Source organism: Aspergillus lentulus, assembly GCF_001445615.1.
Source record: "Aspergillus lentulus DNA, contig: Alt05, strain: IFM 54703, whole genome shotgun sequence".
Lineage (NCBI taxonomy): Eukaryota > Fungi > Ascomycota > Eurotiomycetes > Eurotiales > Aspergillaceae > Aspergillus > Aspergillus lentulus.
In genome coordinates this window covers 431,081-457,266 of record NW_028322121.1, presented here as the reverse complement: position 1 = coordinate 457,266, position 26,186 = coordinate 431,081, and the positions used below count along the sequence as shown (strand labels likewise).

The 26,186-nt window shown below is 50.7% G+C and overlaps 8 protein-coding genes across 8 annotated transcripts; 4 read left to right on the top strand and 4 right to left on the bottom strand.

Moving 5' to 3' along the window:
* Positions 1-361: 361 nt before the first annotated feature.
* On the top strand, positions 362-2,002 carry ALT_2852 (uncharacterized protein; the record flags this gene model as incomplete). Its single annotated transcript, XM_089599442.1, has 6 exons — positions 362-619; positions 675-942; positions 1,010-1,468; positions 1,539-1,645; positions 1,694-1,796; positions 1,866-2,002. The coding sequence occupies 6 exons, from the start codon at positions 362-364 to the stop codon at positions 2,000-2,002; spliced, it is 1,332 nt and encodes a 443-aa protein (XP_089456185.1).
* Positions 2,003-2,742: 740 nt separating this feature from the next.
* Positions 2,743-5,610, bottom strand: ALT_2851 (putative C6 transcription factor (War1); the record flags this gene model as incomplete). Its single annotated transcript, XM_033559148.2, has 4 exons — positions 2,743-3,210; positions 3,287-3,831; positions 3,885-4,165; positions 4,220-5,610. 4 exons carry the CDS (start codon positions 5,608-5,610, stop codon positions 2,743-2,745), a joined length of 2,685 nt encoding a protein of 894 aa, XP_033415039.2.
* A 965-nt stretch (positions 5,611-6,575) lies between these two features.
* ALT_2850 (phosphatidylinositol-3-phosphate-binding ubiquitin-protein ligase) lies at positions 6,576-8,273 on the bottom strand (the record flags this gene model as incomplete). Its single annotated transcript, XM_089599441.1, has 1 exon — positions 6,576-8,273. One exon carries the CDS (start codon positions 8,271-8,273, stop codon positions 6,576-6,578), a length of 1,698 nt encoding a protein of 565 aa, XP_089456184.1.
* A 1,325-nt stretch (positions 8,274-9,598) lies between these two features.
* Positions 9,599-13,145, bottom strand: ALT_2849 (transient receptor potential ion channel family protein; the record flags this gene model as incomplete). The annotated part of the gene is made up of 2 exons (XM_033559150.2): positions 9,599-12,440; positions 12,538-13,145. The coding sequence occupies 2 exons, from the start codon at positions 13,143-13,145 to the stop codon at positions 9,599-9,601; spliced, it is 3,450 nt and encodes a 1,149-aa protein (XP_033415041.2).
* A 6,055-nt stretch (positions 13,146-19,200) lies between these two features.
* Positions 19,201-22,865, top strand: ALT_2848 (uncharacterized protein; the record flags this gene model as incomplete). The annotated part of the gene is made up of 5 exons (XM_033559151.2): positions 19,201-21,973; positions 22,026-22,223; positions 22,278-22,329; positions 22,391-22,737; positions 22,792-22,865. The coding sequence occupies 5 exons, from the start codon at positions 19,201-19,203 to the stop codon at positions 22,863-22,865; spliced, it is 3,444 nt and encodes a 1,147-aa protein (XP_033415042.2).
* A 280-nt stretch (positions 22,866-23,145) lies between these two features.
* Positions 23,146-24,425, top strand: ALT_2847 (cystathionine gamma-synthase; the record flags this gene model as incomplete). The annotated part of the gene is made up of 2 exons (XM_033559152.2): positions 23,146-23,307; positions 23,388-24,425. The coding sequence occupies 2 exons, from the start codon at positions 23,146-23,148 to the stop codon at positions 24,423-24,425; spliced, it is 1,200 nt and encodes a 399-aa protein (XP_033415043.2).
* A 402-nt stretch (positions 24,426-24,827) lies between these two features.
* Positions 24,828-25,103, top strand: ALT_2846 (MoaD/ThiS family protein; the record flags this gene model as incomplete). Its single annotated transcript, XM_033559153.2, has 1 exon — positions 24,828-25,103. One exon carries the CDS (start codon positions 24,828-24,830, stop codon positions 25,101-25,103), a length of 276 nt encoding a protein of 91 aa, XP_033415044.2.
* A 331-nt stretch (positions 25,104-25,434) lies between these two features.
* Positions 25,435-26,130, bottom strand: ALT_2845 (uncharacterized protein; the record flags this gene model as incomplete). The annotated part of the gene is made up of 3 exons (XM_033559154.2): positions 25,435-25,519; positions 25,585-25,913; positions 25,972-26,130. The coding sequence occupies 3 exons, from the start codon at positions 26,128-26,130 to the stop codon at positions 25,435-25,437; spliced, it is 573 nt and encodes a 190-aa protein (XP_033415045.2).
* Between the last annotated feature and the right edge of the window lie 56 nt (positions 26,131-26,186).

The window sequence follows — 26,186 nt, the reverse complement described above, 5'->3', positions numbered from 1 at the left end:
CTGACAGCGAACTTTAGGTGATAAAACTGGTACGGAGTGTCTGCGCTGTCAGCGATCAGGGCGCAAGTGTATTCCAGCACCAACGAAACCGGAGGAGGTCACTTTCCGACACGGTCAGAATCCATCTCTGAGGCCAAAGGGTCCCCCTCGCTATGGAGAGAGTGACTTGACTTTTCCTGACGACCAGGTTTGGGTCAAAACTCCCCCAGAAGGTACGTCCATCCGAAGCTTTCATGATTCTCAGGTTTGAAACGAGGAATGGGCCAGCACTGACACTGATGGGGTGTCTTACAATCATTCAGTCGATTTCGAAGACGAGACCGACCGCACGGCTGCTGATTATCATGTTATTCCGGTAGAGATGCCAACATCCTTCCTTGAGGCGGTGCCTGAAGGTCGATCCGCGTCTGGTGCAGCATTCCCTTCGTCAGCGATCGTCAACGGTGTGAACCCTTCTCCTTCCCCAAGTATTCCACGCTGGTCGGGGATTGCAGGACAAGTCGCTCCCAATGTGACCGATTCTCTTCTGCCCCCAGACGCTCTGATCAGCCGTCAGAAACTGGCCAGTCTCAATGAAGCCTTCCTTCTACGACATTTCCGAAACTCCTTGGGTGCCTGGGTACTGTCCTATTCTCTCAATCTCGTGAGCTATCTGGCTAACTACACTTATCTAGCTGGACGTGAGCGACTATGAAATGCATTTCTCGATAGACGTGGTGGAACGGGCACCCTCCTGTCCACTCCTTCTCTATGCGTGTTTGGCGATAGCGGCTCGCCACCTCTCCCACACCAAGAACTCAGTACCCCCGAATATCGCAGATGAATATCACGAAAGGTGTATCGCGATCCTTCTTCCCGCGCTAGAGAACAGAAACTTTGGCATCAGCATCGAGGTTGTTCTCGCTTCAACGGTGATATTACGCTTCTTTGAGCAGATTTCTTGTGCGTGCGAGGGATAAACGAGCAATTACATGGACCGAATCACTAATGCATTGGCACGCCTTTACAGCTCACGCTCCCTCCACCGATCAGCAGCGACACCTCCTAGCCGGTTCAGTTTATTTCAGCTCTCAGGTCGACTGTGCAGTCTCCGGAGGTCTTGCAGAGGCATCGTTTTGGGTCTTTTTGATGCAGGATATTCAGTTTGCACTTTCGCACCATAATCCCCTACGATTGACGCTCAGCCCCTTTGAACAAAGCCTTTACCAAATGTGGGAGAGCAAGAATCCCCTAGCTGAACGAGATTGGACGCATAGGGCTACGTGGCTTCTAGCTGAGACCATCAATTACTGCTATGGCGCGAATCACCAAATGCATTTAGACACGGTGGATGGTGCCGAATTGAAAAGAAAAGTCCGAATATGGGAATTGGAGAAGCCAGAAACTTTCCAGCCATTACACTTCTCGCATGCCGACCCGCATAATCACAGGCCGTTTCCCGTCATATGGTATACGACACCTTTACATGGTAAGCTCAAGACTTGGTCAGCCGCATGAGAAATTGACGTTCCGAGCTGACTGTTATATCGCGAGCATAGCTACCGCGATACAGCATATTTGTATGGCAAAGGCTCTACTATTGGAGCATGAACTAAACACGATGCATGCTGGCAACCCACCAGAACATATCGTGAGGAGAATCAAGGTCTGTTTTCAACAGGTTGCCTAATTAAGCATAATTGCTGAAACTCAGCAGGATGATATTCTGACGAATCTCGGCATTATATTCGGTATTGCCCTCTCAACCGACGATGACCCATCAGTACGCATCATGGCCTGCCACGCGCTCTGTGCCTGTAAGTCTTCCCAGTGGAGAACGTTCGGTAAAGTTTCCAGGCCCTAACGAGCCGCTAATTTCTTTTTAGGCGGTTCATGGATCCTCGATCCTCTGGCACAGAATTGCCTCCTTGCTCTCCTTCGCAAAACAGAGGCAGAAAACGGTTGGCCGTGGGCATTCGAGGTGCAAAAACTCAGCCACGACTGGGGTCTCACCGCAACTTGACAAGCGATGTCGTCTCTGGGGGGTTTCCCGTCCACATCTTCCTATCCAGCCAGTACTTGATCGACATAAGCAGGCCGCTCGATCTACCGTCGAACACGCAAGTTTTCCACTTACGCGTCCAAATTAGCGGCCCCCCTTGTGGTGCCCAACCTACAATCTTAAAACCTACAAACTCTCTTTCAGTCTCGGAGTAACCCCTTGCTGCCTTGCAAGGCTTCAAGGACTCTCCACATGATCTACGCGCAATGCGGTAATGCACCGCAAGCCGTCCGCAACGGCGATTCGATGCACCGCGTTCCATGCCGCTATAATTTCCTCTTCAGGATCAGATGACAAGAATCGCGGCATATTAGGTGGGGCCATTTCCTAACCCTTCTGGGAAGTAGATCGCTCCCGTGTGGGGCTTCTATGTGGGAGTTCTTCACCGTGTTCACGCTGCATACTGCACCTGTTCTTGAACAATTCAAAACATCCCAGTCCTGGAACATTACATTTACCACAAAGTACGCAAAACAGATGACAGCGAGGTGAATTATTGAAGATTCATGTACGCTAGCTGCTAAGAGTAAGGAGCAAAATGCCCTGGATATATCATATGGCTGGGCCTGAGATATAAACAAACCAAAATGATCTTCATACATATACGACAGTACGCTGGAACAAACAGTAACCAAGAACAGGGGATATCTATAGACCTGCTCCATTACTTTCATCTGAATAACCACTGTAAACCCTCAAGATCAGTAATACCCCATTCCCACATCGGCCGGTAATGGAAGGTTCAACAGCCCATCGTTGAACAGGTGCTCCAGCGCGAATATATTCCCCGAGTCGAACCCAACATGCATTCCTAGCTCGGGCACAAAGAATCCCTGGTTCATCGAGGACATCATCATATTGCCGCCGTCATTGTAAGATGACATATCCTGGTAATTCGAGTTGAAAGGCGAGTAGAACTGGCGAGATTGGGCTTGCTGTTGGGTCTGGGTTGTTGCGGATGAAAGGGGCACGGACGGGTATTGGGTCCAAGGGTCTGAATCGGTAGCGGTGCTAGACGGGACGGTTTGCGCGGTCAAATCGGAGGATGGTGTCTGGGTGGTGGGTTCGGCGGAGGACTGGGAGGCGTAACTTGGTCGGTGGGAGGAAGGATGGGCTGTAGCGGAGCGGCTGTTGGCGACTTCGCTGAGGAGGTGAAGCGGGGTCTGACCCTGTTCGAAATGTTAGTTTTATTCTGCTTATAGCGAGTTGTCATAGGATAAGGAGGGTTACGGAGGCGAATCGTACCGATTGGGCCTTGTCTCCTTCGTGGGACTCTGAGAGATCCACCGTGGTACAAGAAACTGGTCCTCCCCCGAATGCTTCTCTCAGTGCGCGATTGTGGTCTTTGCGCTTGACGAACCAACTCCGAAGCATGGCGAGGACCACAGAAAATTTGCCTGGTGTTCGGCCCCCAGGAAGCTCTCCTGCTGCGGTGTAGTGGTCAATCACTTTGTTGAGGTAGTATTCAACCTTGAGACTGGATGGATCAATGACCTGTCCTATTTGGCTCCCGGGGAATGAAACGACAGAATATAGCTTGATGAGGGAGACTGCAGCAAATGATACTCTTGCCAGGCAGACGGTCGGCAAGGAGATCAAGTCCTTGATATCGACGGAACAAGTGGTGTCTAGCACTTGATGAATGGACGTCAAACAGACGCTTAGTGCATGCATATAAGCGGCGTTGGTATATTCTTCTCCTATTTTCTTCCGGTCGTCACCGGTCTCCATCAACATGGAGTTTTCGTATATGTAAAGATTCACAATGTGCTCTGACTGTTTCATAACAGCTGTACGTTGGTCAGTTAAGCTGGTTCATGTACAGCGTGGCCACCGAACTTACGAGTATAGATTTCCGGTGGAGTCTCCCTCTTCCACTGTTCCAGTTGCTTTTCAAACACCTTCACCGTGTATTGAACCTTCGGATCTGTGAAGGGCACATAGACGGTATCATCGGAGGACAACTGGAAATTGATATCCTCAGTCATGTGCGCAAGTTTCGCCCACTGTATCACTGCTTTATCTGAAGGCAATGCATCTGGAGAATTTTCCAGAATCGACACGCATTCGTCCATATATGGCTGCCATCGGACGAGCAGGACACGCCTTAAAGAAACAGCAACTCTGCCAGAAGGTCAGCAAGGGTACTAAGATCATCGCCGTGACAGGCAGACTTACTGGACAGCCATGAAATAACAACCAAGCCATGTCCGTCGCGTCTCCGGCGAATCAAGATTCATTGAAGGCGGCTTCTTCATAACCATATCCTTGAACATCGGTAAAGGCTTGTTTCGAACCAACAACTTCCTGTTCATCCCAAGATCCATCGCCAGAGTGACGGCCATGTGAGTCAATTGGTAGAATTTCAGCTTCTCAAAATGGTCAGGTGGAGTGTACCAATTGCAGGAAACTACCAAAGCCTGCACCAGGTCAAAGGACTTTTCACCCTTAACCACGATTCGCTCTGCGACAATCTTGTAGAAGTCTTCCAGCAACGCGAGCTGAGCATCGGGCTCTACGGCGCCGATAGAGACCGCGATGATAGCGTGAAGGAGCGCCGGTTTGGATTTTCGAACATCGCTCATCGTCGTGCCCGCAGGGAATACCACAAATGGCATCTGAGGCGCCATATGAGTCACGAATCTATTGAAAGCCTCCGAAGCTACCGCGAGGCTGACGAGTCCTCGGTCGATTATATCGACAGACTCGGAAGTCCCCGTGTCCGCTTTGGAAGCAGACTCTGAGCACGACCACGGACCACGCCATTGTCTCGAGGGCGCGTTCTCCCTCGTTTGCTCCTTGAGGGGGCTATGCCCGCGAGGGTACACTGCTGTAGACGCGGGTTCCCTCGGTTCCTTGACCTCCCCACTGGAATGCCGTTTGCTGCCCGCCAGATCTACGGGAGGACTCAAATATGTCGGCCCATTCGGCGCAGGCTGTCCGCCTCCAAGCCACCGTCTCCCCTGATGTTCCTCCCGAGGTTCGACCGCAGGCTTCGTTGGCGGGAGTAAGTCCTGACCCTGCGACGCCTGCAGACTCGCCGTCAACGCATCGATTTTCCTCTCCAGCTCCGCAACCCGACTATCTGTCTTTTTCTGGCGCTTGCGAGTCGGCGCGGTCACGACACACGACCTCCCAGCTTTGGCACACCGTTTGCACGATCCGTTCGGATTGCTCGGGTCAGGCTCGCATCGAACTTTGAGCTGTCTGCATGCCTCGCAAGCGCGCGGCCGCTTCAGATCCCCGTATGGATCGTTAGGGTCGGTCGATGCGTTTCCACGCACCGGCTCGCTGGGATAATACCCATGAGGCGAGGTCGACTGCGTATTCGATGCAGCGTAGTGGTTGTAGCTACCTGAGGCGGAGGACGCGGAGTGTACCTGCTCGCTCGGGGAGAAGTGGGACGACGGCGGGTCGGGGTAGTCGCCGGGAGGATGCGTCGAAGGTGCGGTAGTAGGAGTGCCCTCTCCTTGTCTTGATGCAGTAGCTGGAACGTATGTGTGGCCGGTCTGCGCTCCTTCCGCACCATTCTTGTCACGACCGATATGTAGACGCGGATCGATGTCCATTGCTTGCGGGGCTGCGAGTGCAAGCAAGCGCGGACTCTGCGGATGCCCGTGGCATTGTCAGCAGGTAGCTCTGCATCGTTGTCTCAGAGATGATGCGCGCAAATTCAGAGTCATCCAGTCGGCGTTGAACAAAGAGAGATTGACTCAGCTTACCTGGGATGATTTAAATCGGATAAAATAATAGCTGCAATCGGAGTGTCGAGTTCGAGCTCCCTTGCAGACGGTCGGGAAAACGGTCAGTCGGGCCACCGATGACCGATCAGCGGGGATTATGTCGGGAGATGGAGATCACGATCCAGCCTTTCGCAGTATCAATCTAAGCATTTGCTCCAAGTTTATAGCAGGTAAATATATTGGCAAAAAGGAGATAGTGTTGTTTGATGGAAAGAACCCTGTAGTAGGACGTTAGTTTGACGGTCGTTGGATGGAGAAGGGCTGCCCAAGATAATCTGAAGTTGATTTGTCACGATTCGGGACGCATAATTTAACTACCTTCATCTCTTCCACATTTTATGTACTCGGTGGTTCAGGACCATCACTGTATCTTCCATAAACCAGCTTGTCTGCTTTTTTAATCCCGATATTTCATACGTATTGAGTGATCCAATTTTTGAGAGAAAGCTGGCGGCTGATTGTCCAGAAATGAATCCATATTCTAGCAAGTATTTGACAGGGATATATGAGAGGAGTCCGCAGAACCATAAACGCCAGAGCCTAATCATCCAATTTCAATAAACACTCAAAGCAAAGGCCAAACCTGACATCTCAACATAAGAAACGCTAGCTCTATGAAATGAAAACGACAATATCCACCAGATAGCCATGCTGCTGAATATCAAAAAATCGTAAGATGACCGTTATCGATGCTATACCAGAGAGCATCGACTCCAAAAAGGTGCGGGACTGCAATTCGTAACATGGGAAAATCATGTGGAGGTAGGATGTGTGGCGTACTTGCCGGATCTTCAGGCCACCTTGTGCACAGGGCACTCCTTCTTGCGCTCAAACCATTCTACAATGCACCTCTTGTGAAACTTGCATAGACACTCCAGGCGTACCAGCGGCTGACCGACCTCGTAGTCTTCCATGCAGATCGTGCATTCTTGCACGGCACCATCCTGGCCTAGACAATCCTTTTCCGTAGCAGTGAATGCAAGCATGCGAACTGGAACAGGAGCCGCAGCTACTGGACTCCCTCCTCGAGACGCCGATCGCGTGCCACGGCCATGGCTCTCGATGCACTCACGGATATGTGCTTCCCGGGCATCCTCGTTACCATTCTCCCCCAGCGGTGGAAGTTCGTCGCTACATATGGGACAAATATCGCTCTCGTCAACATGTCGCCGCGGTGGATAAAAGACGCGCCGGTGAAAATCGTGATCATCACCGGTTGTACTGAACGATCCCCCAGTAGATACACTGGTCCCTTCAGGTGCCGGTGGAGGTAAATGGCGGTGTGCCGGAAAGTAGCCTAGGTAGGGACGCGCCGACGAACTAACATGTCGGTTAGAATACTGCGAACCGGGCAACGACCCATATCGCATTGGTCTTTCTTGTAAGCTGGAACTGAACACGCCTCCTAGAGCACCGCCCAAGCCTGTGTAATCATTCGAGCTTCTTGATCGCCGATTCAATCGTGAAGAAGAAGACTCCGTCTGGAAAGGCGAGAACTTGTCAGTGTTTAACACTCGGCTTCTCGAGTTGACAAAACTTACGAATGCATCATAAGGGAACTGTCTCGTAGATGTCGACATGGAGTGATAAGACCGGTGTCGACCTTGGCTCGGTAGACCCCTGCCCCAGTTCGTCCCTTGATCACCACCACCTCGAGCCGCAGTGTACCCCCGAAGCGGTTCCGGATTCGGGTCTGGCACACACGGGTTGCAGAGTCGTACCTCCTCGCCACCGCCGAGGGCTGGGTTAATCGCCACCGGCGATTGCGACGTATCGTCCCCATCCAGATTGATGATCTGAGCTGCCCGCGCGGGTATCAAAGTCGCTGCAGGCGAGCGATTCGGCTCCGGAGGACGGACGATAAACTGCCTAGGTATTGTAATCCGATGAGGAGAACAAGCTGCACAAACAACCCGTCCACACTTCCGACAGTGGTGCTTCCTGTACCAGAAACTGAACGTTGTTCCGCATATCGGGCAGTTCGTAACCTCCGAATCAGGTTGCCAACGGGGCCGTATATACTCCATATATCCATTGGCGCCCTGCGACCAGGAAGTTCGGTGCAAATTGTCCGGTCTTTCAGGCAACGGCTGCGGTGGCGAAGATGATAGTTCGATAGGTGTAGCAAACGAGGACCCAGGAACCGCAGGAGTCGCTGCTGCGTGCGACGACGCCGGCTGGATAGACCTGCTATCCACCGCCACCCGGCTACTCGATCCTGCTTCCATCATCCGGTGGGACCCTGTGCGATGCGGCCACCCATCCCCCTCGAAATTGATCAGCCTTCTCTTCCGGTCCGACCCAGAGAGTGTTGACCGTCGCCGTTCCGACCGTTTATCAAAAGCAGCGCCAGCACTGGATGTTCTCAATGTTTCTGAGCTAGCGTGAGGCCTGGGGACAGCGCCGGTAGGACCAGGAATGAAGAATGAGGCGGGTGGAGCCGCGGTGGTAGAAGAAGCGGAGGAAGCGGTACTCGACGACGACGACATGAGCCTTGGAAATGTAGAGGAAGAGGACCTCAAGCTTGGACTCCCTGCAGTTGAAGAGGAGACCAGTCTCCGCCGTTTGGACGACGGTCCGTCATTGACTGTGTGGCGTGGAAATTCCAGGATGGGTACGCAGAGCGCTGCGGTATCTGACGATGCGGATTGGCGTGGAGATAGTAGACTGATCGAATTTCCTTTCAAAGCGTCGTATATATTCGATAGGCAAGAGATAGAAAGACGCAGCGCAATGAAGAAGGGCAACTTCGTTATCTATGTGAAGCGAGGAGGCTGCGAGGATCTGATGGTGCCCCGGACCTTAATGACCGGGTATCAAGGGTCTCGTGACAGTAAGCCAGCAACTGCGAGACAAGGACAGGACAATAACACCAAGACTGAGGAAACAATCAGACAAAAGATTCCAAGGTCATATGTAGCAACAAACAGAAATGAAAAAAAGGGGCGCACGAAGCACAAAACTAGAGAAAAGACTTGGTGCGGAAGACAACGTGGATGTGCCTAATCACTCCAACCCGAGAATTCGCCGCGGGGCTCCTCAAGCTTACAAACGGCGGCGACACTGGGATGTTGCTGCATTCGCATACATGCTTGATCTCAATGCGGCTAGGATTTATTGTGACACGATCATGTCAAATACCTGACCGTGAAAACCGCATGGGATTAATGGATGATCAACGAGAATGATTGTTGCCCACATACAGACGTCGGTGTCAGCAGATACTCGTTGTGGCGATAGGAGAATGTTGTGTTTGTTTAGAGTTGTAGCGTGACACATCACTTCGTTGTCTTCAGGTTTAAATCCGAGTCAACCAACAACATCGCTGGCAGTGGTCAAGAGCATGTGAAAAAAGCATCGGCACCAAATACAAAAGTAGATCCACAAGCATCATGTTACCATTCAATATAGTTAAATAAACTATTGCCTAGGATGTCATACGGGAAATGAAGCCCCCAAATGTACAAATGTGTAGGCCCTCTGTTGCACTGGGCCTCCCTAAATCACACGCAAGAGACTTAAAACAAAATTAGACTGGTCTAACAAGATGCCCTGGTAGCTTCGCCGTATGTCGAGGCCACCGTCAGATAAGCTGGAGAAAAGGTCAAATTTCGCTAAATGCCGCTATCCTCAAGGCGATGCGCAAAAAGAAAACGAAGAAGACAAAGTAAAAGAAAAGATCCGGAAGTTATACCACAAACGCCGATACGTATTAATTTTTGAGGGGAAGAGACATGCGAAAAGAGGACGAGGGCAAGTAGAAAGGAGATTCGTGAGTCGGATGTCGAAGGTGAGTGACATTAACAATGACGACTTAATGCACTCCTCCATGAGGAGCTTCGTCCACTAATTCAGCTGCACTTCCGGCAAAGGTGGGCTCGTCCGGACTAGCCTGGTGTATGTAATCCGAGGTTCGGTGCTGAGCAACATAACCCACGCTCGACGGACGTTCAGGTTTACCATTGCCATCATGACCGACTCGGCGACTGGATGATCTCGATCCAATCGTGGAAGCGATTGAGAGATTCCGATCCCGAGAAGGTGAGCTGTTGGCACTGAATGGCAGGCGACCGGCACCGGAAGAGGGCTGAAGTTGACTAGTCGGAAAGCGCGTAGTGTCGCGCTGAAGTTCGGGTGTTGAAACCCCCGTCGAAGCGGCTTCCTCAACCACGGGTAGGGACTGAGAAGGAGCGTCCTTATCCAGATCAAATGCATTGACAGAATCCCGCCGTGTCACGGAGGGTGCTAAAGAGCTACGCCGCGACCCCAGCCGGCTAGGAAGCTCGATAGCACCGCCGATGTCAAGTTGTGGTAAGCTGATGGAAGGCCGCTTAGTCTGTGAATTGGCGTCGTCTCCCGAGTCAGACTCCTCCACATCGTTCTCCGCAGCCTGGCGTTCATGATCAGGGGATGGCTGCTCCTCGGGCTCGTCCCTGTACGGCTCGTTGAAACTATCTCTCTCGGCAAAGAGGCCAGGAGGAGGAGCTCTTGTGCTGCGGACGACTTCAAATCCCTTGCCTTTTTCCTTTGTTTTTCCCCTGAAGAGATTTCGGAAAAAGCCTGTAGCGGAGGAAACCGGGCCTGTGGGATCTGCGGGGCCGGTCTTCAACTTTCTTGTGCCAGACTGGGAAAGTGGAGGGCCTCGCACTCGGTAGTAGAAGTCTACTTCACGGACGGCATAGTCCTTGCGGGACGGTCTTGAATCATCGTAGTCAAGATCGTCCTTGGGTGCCGGAATATACGCAGGCACGGGTGTACCCCTTCCAGAGATTGAGGGACCCTCAATGAGATCGTCATCCATATCGCCCAAATTACCCGACCTTGAAACTGTGCGGGAGACTGCCCTGCCTTTTTCGAAAGATCCACCTCGTTCGTTATTCCTACGGGGCCGAGGGGGTCTATAATAGGGGTCATGTGGTTGCATGGCGTAGATGAGACCGCTTTTGGGTGAGTTGCTTCCTGTCGTCTGATAGCCAGCGCCCTGGAAGCCCCCAAGGGTAGTAGGAGTATACAATCCACTGCTGTTGGCACGGCTATGCGTCCCTCCATGTGCACTTCCTGATTCGAAGATTCCGCTGGCCCTGCCGTCGCTTGCGGTTGCTCTGTTCAAGAGCAAGCTGCCTGAAAGGCTCCTTGGTCTTGATCCATCGAATTGCGCGGACATCCGATCGTCCGTGTGCGCAAGCATGGCAGCGTCGGAGGCCATGCTTTGGCGTGTCCCGGCAGTATCGCGTCTCGGTAGGCGTCGCGAGAGTTGGCGCATGCCGAATACCTTGACAAGTCCTCCGCGGGTGGCGCCACCCTCGTAACCGCCAGCGCCAGCGAGTCGAGCTATCACTTCGATCAAAGTCTGCAGTGCGTTGAGGAAAAATCCAAAGACAAGTACCAAAGCGTGTAGTAGGAGTATGATGTATCCAATCCACCCACGCGCGGCCTGCGATACTCCAAGAGAAGGGACGAAAACGACGCTGAGAAGTATCGTGAGGAATCTCACGATGGCGAAACAAGCATGATAAAGGTTCATGGACGTGGGATGTGGAAATGGTCGGAAGGCCACGAGGGTGAGAACATACACAACTTCACAGATCGCGAGGAGAACTATTTGGGCTATACCGGATGGTTGAAGGGCACCAATTGCGACACCACGAGCGAAAGTGATGAATATTGGTACTGCCGCAAATGCTGCTGCATCGTCACAGAAAGTATTGTAGAGAGGTCCATACAATAGCACTGTTGGTAGGTCGTCGAAAAGGTGCGACTTTGGGCGCGTGCTCACGATCAATCTGACGGTCCAGATCGAAAATACCAATAATGCGAGGATAACCACAACAGCGAGCGCCACAGAGTATGCTGGAGAGTTGGCAGCAATCACCAGCTGGAAGAAGGATAATGACACCACGGGGAGGAACAGAAAGTTAAAAACTATCCGAATCGCATTCCCCACAGTGAACGGCATATTTTTCGAACGGAGATCCTCCTCTGGAATATTCGCCAGTTCGTGGTGAAGCCAACGGAAAGCGAATGCAAGCTGGATCAAAATGGTGACTATGCCCAGGATTACGAGCAACCAGATGATCATCCCGGGCCAGATGTCGCTTGCGGTGGCCATGCCGACATACTGATCCAATCTCTCGAGCCCATAGGTAGCATTAACAGCATAAACCCCATCAATTACAGGATCTCGCCCATGACCCGGATGGACAAAGCTCTGGTTGAACATAAGCGTAGACCAGGCGACTTGGCTGACCACAGGCTGATAGTATCCAGGGTAATTTAATGAAAGGGCCCCCGTCAAAACCGCGAACTGTATATACTGCATGCAGTCCCCAAAACCCGGCGTCACAAGCCGCAGAACATCCTCATCCCGGCCATAATTGCTTGTCCAGTGGAAGAAATTCGTCGTGCCCCATGGGCTGTACATTGCCGCAGAAATGGTAGCGATTCCGACCAGCACAAGGATGACAAGGGGGACGTAGGCTAGAGCATTCTTCAGAGTTGTTCCAAGGTCCGGTGTAATATCCACGGTTATACACCCGAGCGCAGTAGCTGCTGCGTCGCCCGATTTGATTCTGAAAGTTGACGAGAGCGTAGAAAAGCGGTAGGCCGATTGCATGTCGTGCTGGATCGAGAAAGCGCGCAGCGCGGACAAGTTAGACCTGTAGTAAAACTTAAGTCAGTAAGAGCAGAACACAAACGGAACAGGAGAGGTGATGCGATGCGTCGAGGCGCTCAAATAAGGAAGCCGAGACTCACGCATTCGCGTAAAATACCGGTCCCAAAGGGCAAGGACCCCCTTGGGTAACGGCATCGCAGAATCTGGACGCATCGTTATATGGGGAGAAGCTGACTACATCCACATCGGTCAGAAGAGTACTATATTTGTTGTTGGCGGTGTTGAGATCTGTGATCTTCCCGACAGTATCGTTGGGGTTCGACCACCGGAGATCATCGGGAGATGGGTAGGACGATGACCGATCGGCAGTTCCAGATACATTGCCATATATCGTGACATTGAGAGTATAAAGAGGCTCCTGAAGATCGAAAACGACGGACACATCCAACGGAACAAACTGCAATTGTAAAGGATTTGACTTGACGATGGACGCATCTAAACAATTTTCGAAGTTAAGTAACGCAGCGCGAGCCGACGATACGAGTGTCAATAACAACACCATCAACAAGCCCGCTATGCCATGGTCTGTAGCTCTCAGAATGTGCCATCGCCGCCGTCGTCGAGATGTTCCCAGGATCCGGTTCTGAAACGGACGCTCTTTACGGGAGGAGAAATTGTCTGCGCGTTGATGAGACATAAACGTAGGACTCCAGGTGCCATGCCGGTCCGCATCGTTACCTGCACACATCACGACCAGCTCGTGCGATTGGGATGACCTCCTCGGGGAGGTCAGCCCCCTCGTCCGCGATATCAATCCACGATGTCGAAGCAGTACCCTAACGCGCCTCGGAAGATATATGCCCACCAACTAGGTCCTCATCAAAGACTTCTTTGAGGTCAGTCAGGATGGGAACGCGCTATGGCGGAGGAAAGAAGGCAATTGAGGGCCGGTAATAATCCAAAAGAGCCAATAAACGTCATTCAGAGATGGGTGGTCAGTTGCCTAGAGCTGGGACACTTCGCTTTCTCCCCGGGCTGGGTACTGTCGAATCTCGTTCGATGTTTAGGGGAATCGACCGTGGCTTTGGAGGGATAGCGCGGGGACGGAGAGGGGAGGAGACGAAAAAGTTCGACCAAGCGAAACGTAAACACGGAGAGTATTCGCTGGCTATAGGCAAGACAAGAGAAGCGATTGACAAGAAACATGAAAAGGAAAAAAAAAAGAAAAAGTTGGAATGCGAGCCCTGGCGCTGGGAACTGAGTAAGAGCAGGTCCGTCTGGACCTATTGGCGGCTTACTGCGCCATGTTTGCTGACTTTGTTAGGTTGCTTTGGGGGTGGATCGTAAGAGGTGGCATTCTAAACTTGGAAACATAGACAGCCACTGTCTCGGCGACCGGATTAGGGAGAGTCAGAGAGCTTTCGCTAATAACCACATACTCTGACACAAAAACACAGGATAGGAGAGAGGAGACCTGCGGGCACCAATTCTGGCACTTCTAACACCAATGACAACTATGACTATTATTGACCGGCAGATGCGCTCGACACCACCTGCTAAACCTTGATATTCTACTGGTCAACAGCTACTGAAACTGTCTCAGCCGCGTCTTTTCTTCACATCACCATTACCATACCATTATCAAAGCATATTCATAATGGTACAGGTAAATTCTGAAGACTTATAATTGAGCAATTGTAGGATTATAAACATCGATTCTTCGGATATATATTTTGAAGCGCAAGTCAGATAGATTCTCGATTTTCCAGATAAGCTGTATACGTAGTTTCACAGCCGTCATATATGGCTCTTGTACCGCGTCGCACATGGTACTTTGGACACCCTTTTATCAGCAGCTCTGGTGTTTGCGGACCGCAGTCAAGCAAATTTCTGCTATGGGAATTCTCAACAACAGATGCAGTGGTAGGCAGCTCTCATCATGCACTGTTATGCTTGAATTACTATCCTTTTGATTCTTTTTCCCTTGTGAGATTTGTGCGATTTTAGAGGGCGCCCGAATACCCCGTTGAGTTCCATGTTGAAGGCGCACCACCATCAACGAGGATTTCCAGTGGCACAGCATCTGCTGGGCTGAAGTCTTTCGTATTCATGCAATCCAGCTGGACGGCGCCCATTTGTAATACTTATTGTTCGATCCCCTACTTGAAGAGGGTTTGCGAAGGGCTGATATCGTCTTCAAGTGCCACTCCTTGCATCCACAGGTCGTACCACGGATATATTTAGCTATCGGTGCAGTGCGTAAGGGGAAAAGTTGGTATATTGTGTCCTGGATTACATCATGAGCAAAGGTGCACCCATGGCCTCCTAAAAGTCTGATCGCTTTGATGAGACACACACAATGACCGTCAGTTCTAGAATAGTTCTTCAACTCAGTTGAGCTCTGTATGAGCATCTGATTCATTTTAACCAAACATTCAGAAAGATTGTAGACTTGGTTCTCCACCAGTGGCTCCTTTGTATGTGGGACTCGAGAAGGAGTGCTCTGTGTGGTCTACCACGTCATTATCCTCGGGCAAGTTCATGCATGGTATGATAATCTGCCGAGGGAACTCAAGGTGTTTTTGACAGTGGATTACCCGGTCATTACCCCTTCCTTGTAGCATAATGGTGAGAATGGCCGGAAGTTCATGAAGACGTTGATGGACTCGCGTATGACGCGTACAAAATCAGGCGATCCACCGCAAACGGAGAACCCTCGTATGCGGTCAACTTCCTGAACTGTCTCCAAGGTCTATGTGTGAAGGATCGCTGTCGACTCGGAACAAGTGCATCATATCAGCTCCTACGCAGGAACAATATGGGGGTTTTGCCCACGAGATCGCTATGCTGGACCGCTTGAACGCGCGTTGCAGTTCCTGCATCAGAAGTTCGGGCCATATCTCCTTGAATCAATTTCGATTCTCATCTCCTCAGCTTGAGAGATTTTGTGATGAACGGGAAAAGTGGTTTGAAGATCAGGTCCTGCATAAGAGATTATGGTGAAAAATCGAATAGTAGCTTCGAAGTCGGCAAAGTATTTTTTTCACGATTTGGACGAGGAGTCATCTCAGGCTGTTGAGCCTAACTCTCCGTTCTCTTGGGAGGCATTTCCAGGAGGAAGATACCCTTTCAGGAGATCATCAGCCAAACCCGTGACAGTGACTAGTTCCTTGCAGTACTTTATGAAGAAGACGAGTTAGACAACTTGAGGTAGATGAAACACTAGCCGTTCCGTTTCGTTCTTCCGATCTCATGTCAGGGAGACGCGGGCGAGCTGTGGCAGTTCGCCAGCCACACCCATGAACACCTACAAATATAAGATTTGAAGGGATGGCATACACTTTGAGACTTATCTAGATTGCAGGATTTTCAAGTGCTACCCACAACTTACAGCATTTTGTAGTAGCGCCTATATTGTTCTCACCTCCTCGGCTTCTCTTGTCCTTCGTTGACTGGCAAGAAATGGTCGCTTCCAACGTATGGGCAAAGGCAGAGACCAATGCTGTCCTTGTGCCAGTTCACCCATCAAATCGGCAAGCTTCCCCTGATCTAGGTACGATCTCTGACCTCAAGATCTGCGCGTGGCAGCGGAAACATATATATCGCAGAGACTAGGAAACTGTATAGAAATCAGCCTATTTGCCTTTGATGATCAGGACTCATTGCAGGAGTAGAATAATCTTAAAGAATGAGCTCTGCCATATCACGGTTCGCCAGTCAATAGTCTTTGGAAGCGACTCGGGGAAAATGACGATCCTTGCAAATATCATGAATACCGCAACGTCTCGTTCTAGACCACCTGGCAATTCATTATTAGCTAAGACACAAGGAGCACTCCCAGGGTTATCAGATTTGAGTGTAGACTACAGAGTATTGAACACTGCTAATGGTGAAATGAGCCTCAAGTGTACCGGAAAGGGCGAAAAAGGAAAGCTGAGCTCGAGGTCTAAATCCTGACTGACCATGATTGGGCGTATTGAAGGAGAAATTACCTTGCATTAAGTCTTCGGCTTGTGATTGATATGCTCAGCTCTCCCCCGAAACATTGTGTTAAATGTTGAGAGCTTGGCTAAAGTACCTCTGTACTACGGCTATTTCGGGAAATTCGACACTCGACAACTTACCATCCACGGCGGCCGGGATGTCCGCATAAGCACGAGAACCGATGAGTCGTAAAGGACGAATAGTGTATAAAAGCAGATATTGTATAGTGGGATCTTCATCCAGAAAGTTCTTTGGATAGATCACAGCTAAGAGAACTTTTACAATATTGGGTTTGACAATTCAGTTGAATTTAGGCACGAACTTAGCAATAGTTGGCATGGGGGATATCTCGGTCTGAGCTGGTGGTTGCGTTGGTCTCAGCCAGATCAATTTAAGGATTGTCAACTTGTCACTCTTCCAAAAAGTAGGATTCGAGAAATATTGGTCCAATAGTCATGTATAAATGCAGAATTCGTAGCTTTACCGCAGCAAATCTCGGCCCTATAGAGAGAGGTAATAATGCTGCATTCCGAGGAGAGTTGACATTCTCAACGAGGCAGCCTATCAAATCCAGCAATATATCTTTGGCGTGGTGGTGTATAGAGCAATACCTCTTACTACTGTTGTCTGGAAGATAACGGAATCACCACCATGAAAAAGCAAAATACTCTCGCTTCGCACAAAGCATGGCAGGAGATACCGCAATAGGTAGTCAACGTGTCTTCACTTTACGCGTTACAGCTGACGTGGAATGAGGTCATTTCATCGACATGCTTGATGAAGATCACAGCATGTGCATCAATGCCGATCATTATTGAACCAGGAAGGGGTCGAAGCCTTGAAGGGCATATCCGTCTCTCAGTGAAGTGGAAATCTGGTAAATTGTTCACAATAATCATTGGGAATAATATGATAGCCCTGTACAGTACACATGGCACGCATCCTGCAGAGAATAGTTTGAAGTTGTAAGACACCTCAGGAACGTTAGCGGAAGCCTAGATAAACTCAAGCTCGCCGGCTACTCGGCTAAAGTCTACCTCACTACATTATCCAAGATTCATAGCTGAATATTCAAGTGTTCTCTCCATACATTGTTCAACCGATCTTTGGAAGTGTGCCTGGAGATCCAAGAATGATAAGAGCTTGGGAATCGTGTCAGTGGCGCTTTGGTACTCCGAGCGTTAGTGAACCCCCCGTTTACCCCCTAGCATGGTAGCATGGGGGGGCTGGGCGGGTGTCTCCAAAACACGGCTCAAGGATCGAGGATCATAGGGTGCTTGTCAACGACCCACGAGCAGCCACCAAGTCCGACCAGAAATAGCCTAGGGTATTGCGGGGCCCAGCTCCAATTGGATTAGCGTCGTTTCAAAACGAAGGTTTGAGCTCTTTAACAGCGGAATGTGCTGGTGGGGACATCCCAGAGGTTAGTTTGATTGGCCCTGGACACAGACTATGTGCATGTGTTCCTTGGAGAGTTAGGGGGGTTGTTTTTATCAGCTCTTGAATTTGAATCAATGTCTCATGCGTCCCAGACTTAATGCGATGATAGGGTATAGTTTACCAAACGGAGCGTAGTACTTTTTATGGCTTGCTCCTTCAAAGTTCAAATAAATTAGATAATATCTACCGAGAATCCACCTCAATCCTCATGACCATTTAGGGGTCTCTACCTATGGAGTATGTGGTAGACTATCTTATAGATATGTTTGATTTGTTGTCGCTGTTATCTTGCCTTTGCGTGCTGTGCGATGGGTACAACTGTCTGAGTCTATATACCGTCTGATCAATGATCCCAATCTTCTTCGTTGCGCTGTTATTGAAGTAAATGGTCTATGAACAGACCTTTCTACCGAGAAATGAGAAAATTTAGGATTAATCTTGATTGATTCCTTCAGATCCTTCAGATTGAAGTAGAGTGCATCCACGTAGTACCGCTGGGGCGTATTGCGGAGAAACCCAGGTACCCGTCCTCGGTTGACGACACAAGCGCTCAAGGGAGTGGTACCATGTCAAGTGGACTACTGCTGTTACAGTAATCCTTCCTCCTGTTATCTAACCTGTCTTCTTTCTTCTTTTCTTTCTCTTCTTTCTTCCCCCTATCTTTTAGGCCTTCGATTAGAGTTGGGAAATCCACTGGATAGTAGACAAGGAGCTGCTGGTCCAGCTTGGCAGCCTGCGTGACCGTTCCATTTAAACAAAGCCAGATTGTCATTGCTCTTCATTTTGGAGATAGAAATTCACTTGCTTTCATCGAGTTGCTTCAGCTATTACCCTTCTGATCTCAAAGGTAAGTACGCCGAGGATCTCACAAAATACTCTGAAAGCCCCTTCTTCGCTGGCGCCTCTCACTCGTCACTTGAATGCTTATTTAATTGGTGTTGGTAGATCGCTGGTCCCCTACTCCACCAGACAACGAAACGCAATCGCGCCTCCCTCCACGAGTGGCACCTGTTTATTTGTGACTAGCCAGCCATTTGCAGCTTATTATTGCCAGACTCTCTCCTCTTCTGGAATAAAAGAAATACTCTCCAGAAACCTATCTGTGGAAGTCTCGTTGAACTTGGCTCATCCACCTATTCTTCCTTATCGCAATTTCCCCACACGACCGGTCACTCTTGCAACATTGTTGTTCTTCACTTATCTGACCGACTCCTGTTGATCTGCGGTCTGCGCACGAGGGTCGCTAGAGACGAATGAGGTGGGGAATGGTATACTCACGGACTTTATAGCTTCTGTTGTGCGGGTATCTACCTCGCTTGAGATGCTTATAGCATTCTAGTATCATCCCGCGCGATCGACCAAGTCTAGAAACGATAAAAATGTCTACACGGGATCCCTTTGCTTTCCTGGAAAAAGAGCCCAGGCCGGTTGCCGTCAAGAAGCCGCATTGGAGAGAGAAGCTATTCTCGAAAGAGAGGGAGAAGGACAAGGAGAAGAACATCAATCCCTCCACGACGGACCAGCAAATTGAAGCGTTTCTCTCTCCAGTTCGTTCAAAATCCGTATCTCATGCTTTAAATTCAGCCAATGGAACGGCTCGAGGGCATCAAAAGCCCCGTCTGGACGCCTCCCATCGATGGCCTTCGGCTCAAGATGTCCTGAACGCTACTTCTCCAATTTCCAATCCTGCTTCCGCAACCGAGATCTACCCTCCGACGAGCTTTCCATCCCCACCACGGAAGACCCGCGCGCGAAAGGGTCTCAAGGTCCGGTTTTCCGATAAAGATCCAGAGGTGATAGGGGAAGGTGGCGACGAGACTGAGGCTCCTACGATGGAAATATCGTTGAATCGTGGGCGTCGGTCTGAGTATGATTCGAAGACGCCTCAACTCCAGGTTGACACTTCGTTGGGAGCCGCGGATGGTGTATCGCAGGCGAGAACACCTCAACGGAAGGATACAAGTGAAGGGATCAACACAGCGGACTGGAAGCCATTACTCATCCAGAGCCCCCAAGACTCTGAGTTCTTGTTGACATTGAATCTTGGTGGCGCGGGTTCTCGTCTTTCATTCCGAGCATCACCTGAGTCCAACTCGTTTGCTCAGCGTGTTCGGGCGAAGATGCAAGCTGAGGAGGGCCGTGCTCTGCAGCATGGTTGTCAAGACTATCCCTCCTCGCCAGAAGAGGATGGACCACGCACTGAGAAGAAATCCACCACAGTCTCACCCGAGAGCCCCAACTCGCTGTATGAAACACCGCCTGTTTCGGAAACTGAGCCGCGCCCCCCGGCGTTGACTCTTCGAATTCCTGCGAGCTCAAGCACACACAAGCAGGGCGGCACGAGTCCTATTGAACTGAACTTACCTGCTGCTCTCACCTCTGGCCCTGAACTACGGAGTCTTTCGCCTCCCAAGCCACAGCCGATTCCCCGAGACCCTGTACAAAATCATCCAGTCAGCCGAGACGAGCGCGACACGACTCACGGGGCACAGTTACCGAAAGCTTCCCTACGATCCCTAGCCAGCCAACTAGGTGATACTGCCTTCATGGATCTCAAGGCGTACGTGGCACAGTATTCCCCTTTAATCCGGGTTGCAGCAGAGAGTGGGAAGCCTTCGATGCAAATTTCTCTGGCTGAATGGATAAGGGCAGCGGTATGGTGGTTCCTGCGTGGGAAGAAGAAGCTTGAAGCTTACGCACGATCTCGCTCTTCCGGTTCTGGGGGAACACCCCAGGGGAGACCCCTGGACAACGCCAAACAAGCCGTGGTGGACCTTGGCAAAGCCTTATGGATCTGTGAAAACGTCGTCCAACAGCACAGTGAACTATCTCGATATGGTACTAGGGGCGTTGATGGAATTATTGCTGTGGCAAGCACGACTGGCGATAAACATCTGGCAGATTGTCTCTCCCTGAACCAAGCGATTATGAGTCACTTGCGCTCTTTGGCGATGTCAATCAAGAGAAATAATATTCTTTCTGAACTTGCTGCTGAAGGCGATGCGGCTGTCCAAGCTGACACGAATGTGTGGGTGGGGTACCCGGTTTTCGCCCCTGACGTCTCAGCGGTACTATCTGGAGCAGCAACAAGGTCTGTTTTGGTGGACAACTCCGGAAAGGGTCCAAGCATTGTTCAGATGATGCCGCTGGGTGATACGAGCCGCTATTTCAGCTATGGAAGTATGTTTGTGGAGGCTTGCATCAGTTCCCAGGAAGACGACTCGCAAGAGCAATTTTCGATACCATGTGCTTTGTCTATACTACGTGACCGCGGAGACTGGTACGTATTCGCCGCAATTACAAGCCAGAGTGAATTAGTCAATGTCATGATCCAGTCGGACAGAAAGAAAGGGCCCACCTGGGATGACGTGGAATGGCATGTCAGGTCGCATTCCATGCGGGTTAGACTGCCGCGGGGCTTCGAATTAGATGTTTCGTTTCAAGATGAAGATTTCAAGAATCTCTGGAACATTGTCCATTATACGCTCAGAACCGAGGCTAGCCTTCAGCCAGAAGCTGACGAAACCGTCGTCTTCGAATACACGTTGAAGAACTTCCAGTATATGGACTCTGGGACTCCCAAGGCTTTCCCTGCGGAACCTGTAGAGCGCTGTCGGCTACGGTTATTTGAGCGTTCAGCAACGGTGACCGAAGGCACGGGCTCCCGGAGCGCTCATCGAGGCTTTCGGTTGACAGTACTTACCAGTCCTAAGGTGAAGACATTGAGCAGTGTCCGCCATATTCTTGGACATGGCGCGCCGATTATCTTCGGACTGCTCAGAGGAGAAGATGGAGCTCCCGCGCTTATGCTCAAGGTGAAAGAAGACGGCAGGAGTCGGTCCATGGTGATGACGTTTCAAGAAGTCCAGGGCCGAAATACCATGCATGCCCTGCTCTTGGGAATGACCACGAGTGATCGGGAATTCAAGATACCGGACATACCCTTACGAGCCTACAGTATCGAGCAACCCGCGGACAAGTTCAATGGCCAGCCAGTCAAAGTTCATCTTGAGTTTCCCGCCGGTAACGTGTCAGTGATTGACCAAGAACGTGCTTATGTGGACCATGGCTATGGTCCTACCGTCTTATCCGAGCATTTGCGAGCTTTTATCGCAACGGAGTGGGGTTCTGTGACAGATCGCCTGAATTTAGGTATGCGCAACTCGTGTCAACGATTCGAGAGGTCTACTGACTCTTCCTTCAGGTCCTGGCGAACTAAAATTAGGTTTGGACGTCAACAACAGGACGGTACTCAGTTTGTATCGACCAGCGCAACAGGACTTGACAGTCTCAATAGCCGAAAATCTCGTGCCTGCGGAGGTGCCAGACCAAATAGCCAATTTCATGCAGATTGCCATGGTCAAGCCCATGGTTCGACGCTTTGGTTTTGCGTCTCTGAAAGGTATCTCCTATGATAGTCCTGTGGGCGCAGCAGTGTGCTAATTTCCCTTTCTAGATCTTCATACTTTCCAGGCAGCTGTAACGGGGTTCAACGTTCTGTTTGACGGGTAAGTACTTCTACGCCCATCTACCAGATAGCCACCCGCCCGTACTCACTGCAGATATTAGCCTTGCTTCCTCGTTTATGATCTCCCGGCGCAGAATGGTAGTCCCGATCTACAAAAAGTGGGAAGCGAGTTTGGCTCGCATACAAATCGTTCAACAAGAGAAAGTCGTCCAGCTGGTCGCTTTCTTGGCCGATTTCAACCATGGACGATGCATGAACTTTGTACTCAAGGGCACGGATACGCTCGAAAGTTTTGGGAGATCGGGCAAATTCTGTATTCGACTTGTTGACGCCAAGTTTGCGCTCCCGAAAACCGAAGATGATCCCGCTTCGGACTTTGTTTGTTTGGATATGCTAGATTATCCCAGTGAACATGACGATATAACAATTGCCTTTGACTCCGAAGCTGGTATGCTCTCTCATGTGGCCCAGAGTCCGCGTTCGACGCTAATGATATCAATAGATCGTTCAGCCTTCCAAGCTGCAGTACCGGGAACAGTCCGTGAGCCATCAAAAATGGGCTCCCTTCGGCGGTGATTCATGGGTTACGAAGTCTTTCGCCATATGTACATTATTGAGTCGACGTGCCAGTTGCCATTATCGCAATATACCCCTTTTTCCAACTATTATTGGCCGGTTCCTTCGTTCTCTTATCTGGCTATCACGCAATATATAGATCCACAGCACGCCCGCTCTGACGTCACGTGTGAGCTCTCCTGTGGGGTTCGCCGATAGTCGGCCATTTGACCCCCCCGCTGGGCGCCGGGACGGTCTTCATTTCTGTCTTCACAATATGCTGTAATTAAGAAACATCACAATGGCTCATTTCAATCAAGCAATTGGCGCTTCTACGCGCTCGCTGCACGCAGATGATGAACTCAATGTAGTTACCGACGTTGCTCCACCGTTGCATGTCTCTACGACCTTCCGATACTCTGACAATCCGGACGAACTGGTACCCCTCACAGATCTCAGCGGCGTATGTCACACCAGTTTGGTTTGATGAAGCCTTTCCGTGCAAATCTGGACTTGTTTTGACATTATCAATTCGTACTTTAGTATGATCAAGAGAAAACCAGTCACGTCTATTCACGTCTCTCTGCACCCAATCCGACCCGTTTCGAAGTCATTTTATCATCGCTCCTCAACGGCGAAGCAATCAGCTATTCCTCGGGACTATCCGCCCTGAACGCCGCGCTTGTTTTGCTGAACCCTCAGCGAATTGCTATCGGTAATGGCTACCATGGGTGCCACGGTGTGATCGAAATGTTCGGCCGTCTGACTGGGCTCCAGAAGCTAGATCTCAACTGCCCCGCCGAGCAGTTGGAGGCCGGAGACGTTATTCTCTTGGAGACACCTGTAAACCCTCAAGGAACTGCTTTCAATATTGCAGAATATGCCGACAAGGCTCATTCTAGAGGCGCGTACCTGATTGTCGACAGCACATTCGCACCGCCAGGCCTACAAGACCCCTTCATCTGGGGTGCTGATCTTATCATGCATTCTGGGTCCAAATACTTTGGTGGGCACAGCGATGTTCTCTGCGGTGTCCTTGCAACGCAGCGCAAGGATTGGGCGAAGAAACTCTTCCAGGATCGGTTATTTTTGGGCAGCGTGATGGGCAACATGGAGAGTTGGCTCGGTGTCCGCAGTCTGCGCACCCTCGAGATTCGCGTCCAGCGCCAGAGCTCGAACGCGGCGAACTTGGTCTCCTGGTTGGACAAGGCATTGCGCGCGCAGAATCCCGCACCCGGTAGCGATGAAGCCGTCACGCAGGCTGCTCTCGAGCAAGTTTTCCACGCGAGTCTCCAGAAAGAGGACGAGGAGTGGCTACTGAAGCAGATGCCCAATGGCTTCGGGCCTGTTTTCTCCATCACCATGAAGGAGGAGGATTATGCGCGGAAGCTGCCCAGCAAGCTTTCGTTCTTCCAGCACGCTACCAGTCTTGGAGGGGTGGAGACGTTGATCGAGTGGCGGACTATGAGCGATGCGAAGGTAGATCGTCGGCTGCTTCGGATCAGTGTAGGGTTGGAGAATTGGGAGGATCTCAAGAGCGATCTTGTGAGTGCTTTCAGGGCGCTCACTGAGAGCAAGTAAATACCGGCGTCGCTAATCTATATATATAAATGACCCAACGATGAGACTTGTAATCACATCACGTATCTTATGGGAAGCAACTGAAATAATAACCCGCCCATCTTCTCTATCCTTGTAATTCTTGTCTAAACCTTTGCCTGCCCCGCTGTACTCTCATAGATCTAGGTGCGGTACTCGATGATGCTGAGGTGGGGAGTCGCGACTCGCGATAAGGGTTACCCCGCACCACTGGTATCTCCAATCTTCTCTTCATCACTCGGCAGCATCCTCACCATCGCAAAATAGAGTGAAAGAGCATCAACCTGGTTCATTCTTCACAGTTGTACCAACAATCCCAGCAAGCATTAACCTGCCCTCTCCGTCTTAAACGAATCCCTCAGAAAAGAAGCACAACCTTCCAGGATGCCCACCCAAGGAACACAACCAGCCTTCCAAATCCACTACTTCTCCAGCGCGTCATCCTACACAAATAAAGCCACCGAGACGCTTCCTGCCCCTCTTCCATTATCCAGGCTCTTTGATGTCCTCGAGGAACGATACCCCGGTATCAGGGACAAGGTGCTGGTTAGTTGTGGGGTGAGTCTGGGAGAGGAGTATGTGGATGTTGAGGCGGACGGGGAGGTGGTGATTGAGGCTGGGGATGAGGTCGCGATTATCCCGCCTGTTAGTTCGGGGTGAGGTGTTGTCTGTTTTCGATTGCCTGGGATTTAAGTGGGAGGATGTGATGTCTAGATACCCTAGAGTGGTTTGTGTGGGGTGTGCTTGAATGGAGTAGAGGTAAGTCTTTGGCCTCTGGTTATTGGTGATGATTGCTGATATATGCAACAGACGTATACTTCAGTTATATTAGCGCTAGAAAAAAGTCATGCAACAGATCCAGTACACAAGTCAGGAACAGAAAAAACAGAAAAGACCCGACAATCATATTAGCCATTATTTCCGACCCGGTCAACCGCTTTTTGTCCTCGTCGAGAATGCCTTATAGCTGATCAGAGAAAGGAAAAGGCCTTCATCCATCCAGCTTCTCACCACTGGTCGCCTTCTTCTGCCGCCAGAGACAGACGCAGCAGACCGCCGAAAAGAAGAACAAGATACTACAGCGTACATCCATCAGCTTGATCGTTCGAGGAAGGGCGGGGGAGAAGAAGACAAAACTCACCACAAAGCAATACTCAACCCCCAGATCGACTTCGCCTCCAGACACACACCCCTAGATGCTGCAATCCAATTCTTGTAATCGACCTTCCCGCCCAGATGGTCCAGATAGTTATCCAGACTCGTGGCAAAGGCATACGCAGACGATCCATCACCTGCCAAATCCCCGATCACATCGCACTCGAGATATGAGAGTGGTTTCCCGATGATGACCGCCACGATGATGACGGCGATAAGCACCAGTGCGTCCATGATGGCGCTCGCGAGGAAGGGGAGGATGTTATCCAGGAGGAGGATGAAGGAGATGACGCAGTAGATGACGGCTATGCAGGTCTGGTCGGGGCTCTGTTAGTTCTGTGAGTGAGGCAGGTGGGTATGACCGACTACTCACCACAGTGATTGTGCCGATGAAGACGCTCGGCGGCGTTGCGTTCTTGGAGACGATCTCGGCGATGAAGTTGGCTGTTAGGCCTATGATGGCGATGAGGGAGCACGCTTGAACGATCCGGGCGATCTGGAAGGTTGCACCCAGTGCGCCGTATCTGGCCATGTTGACTGTGTAGGGATTGAACAGACGTATAACTCTATGGTGTCGAAGGAGTGTAG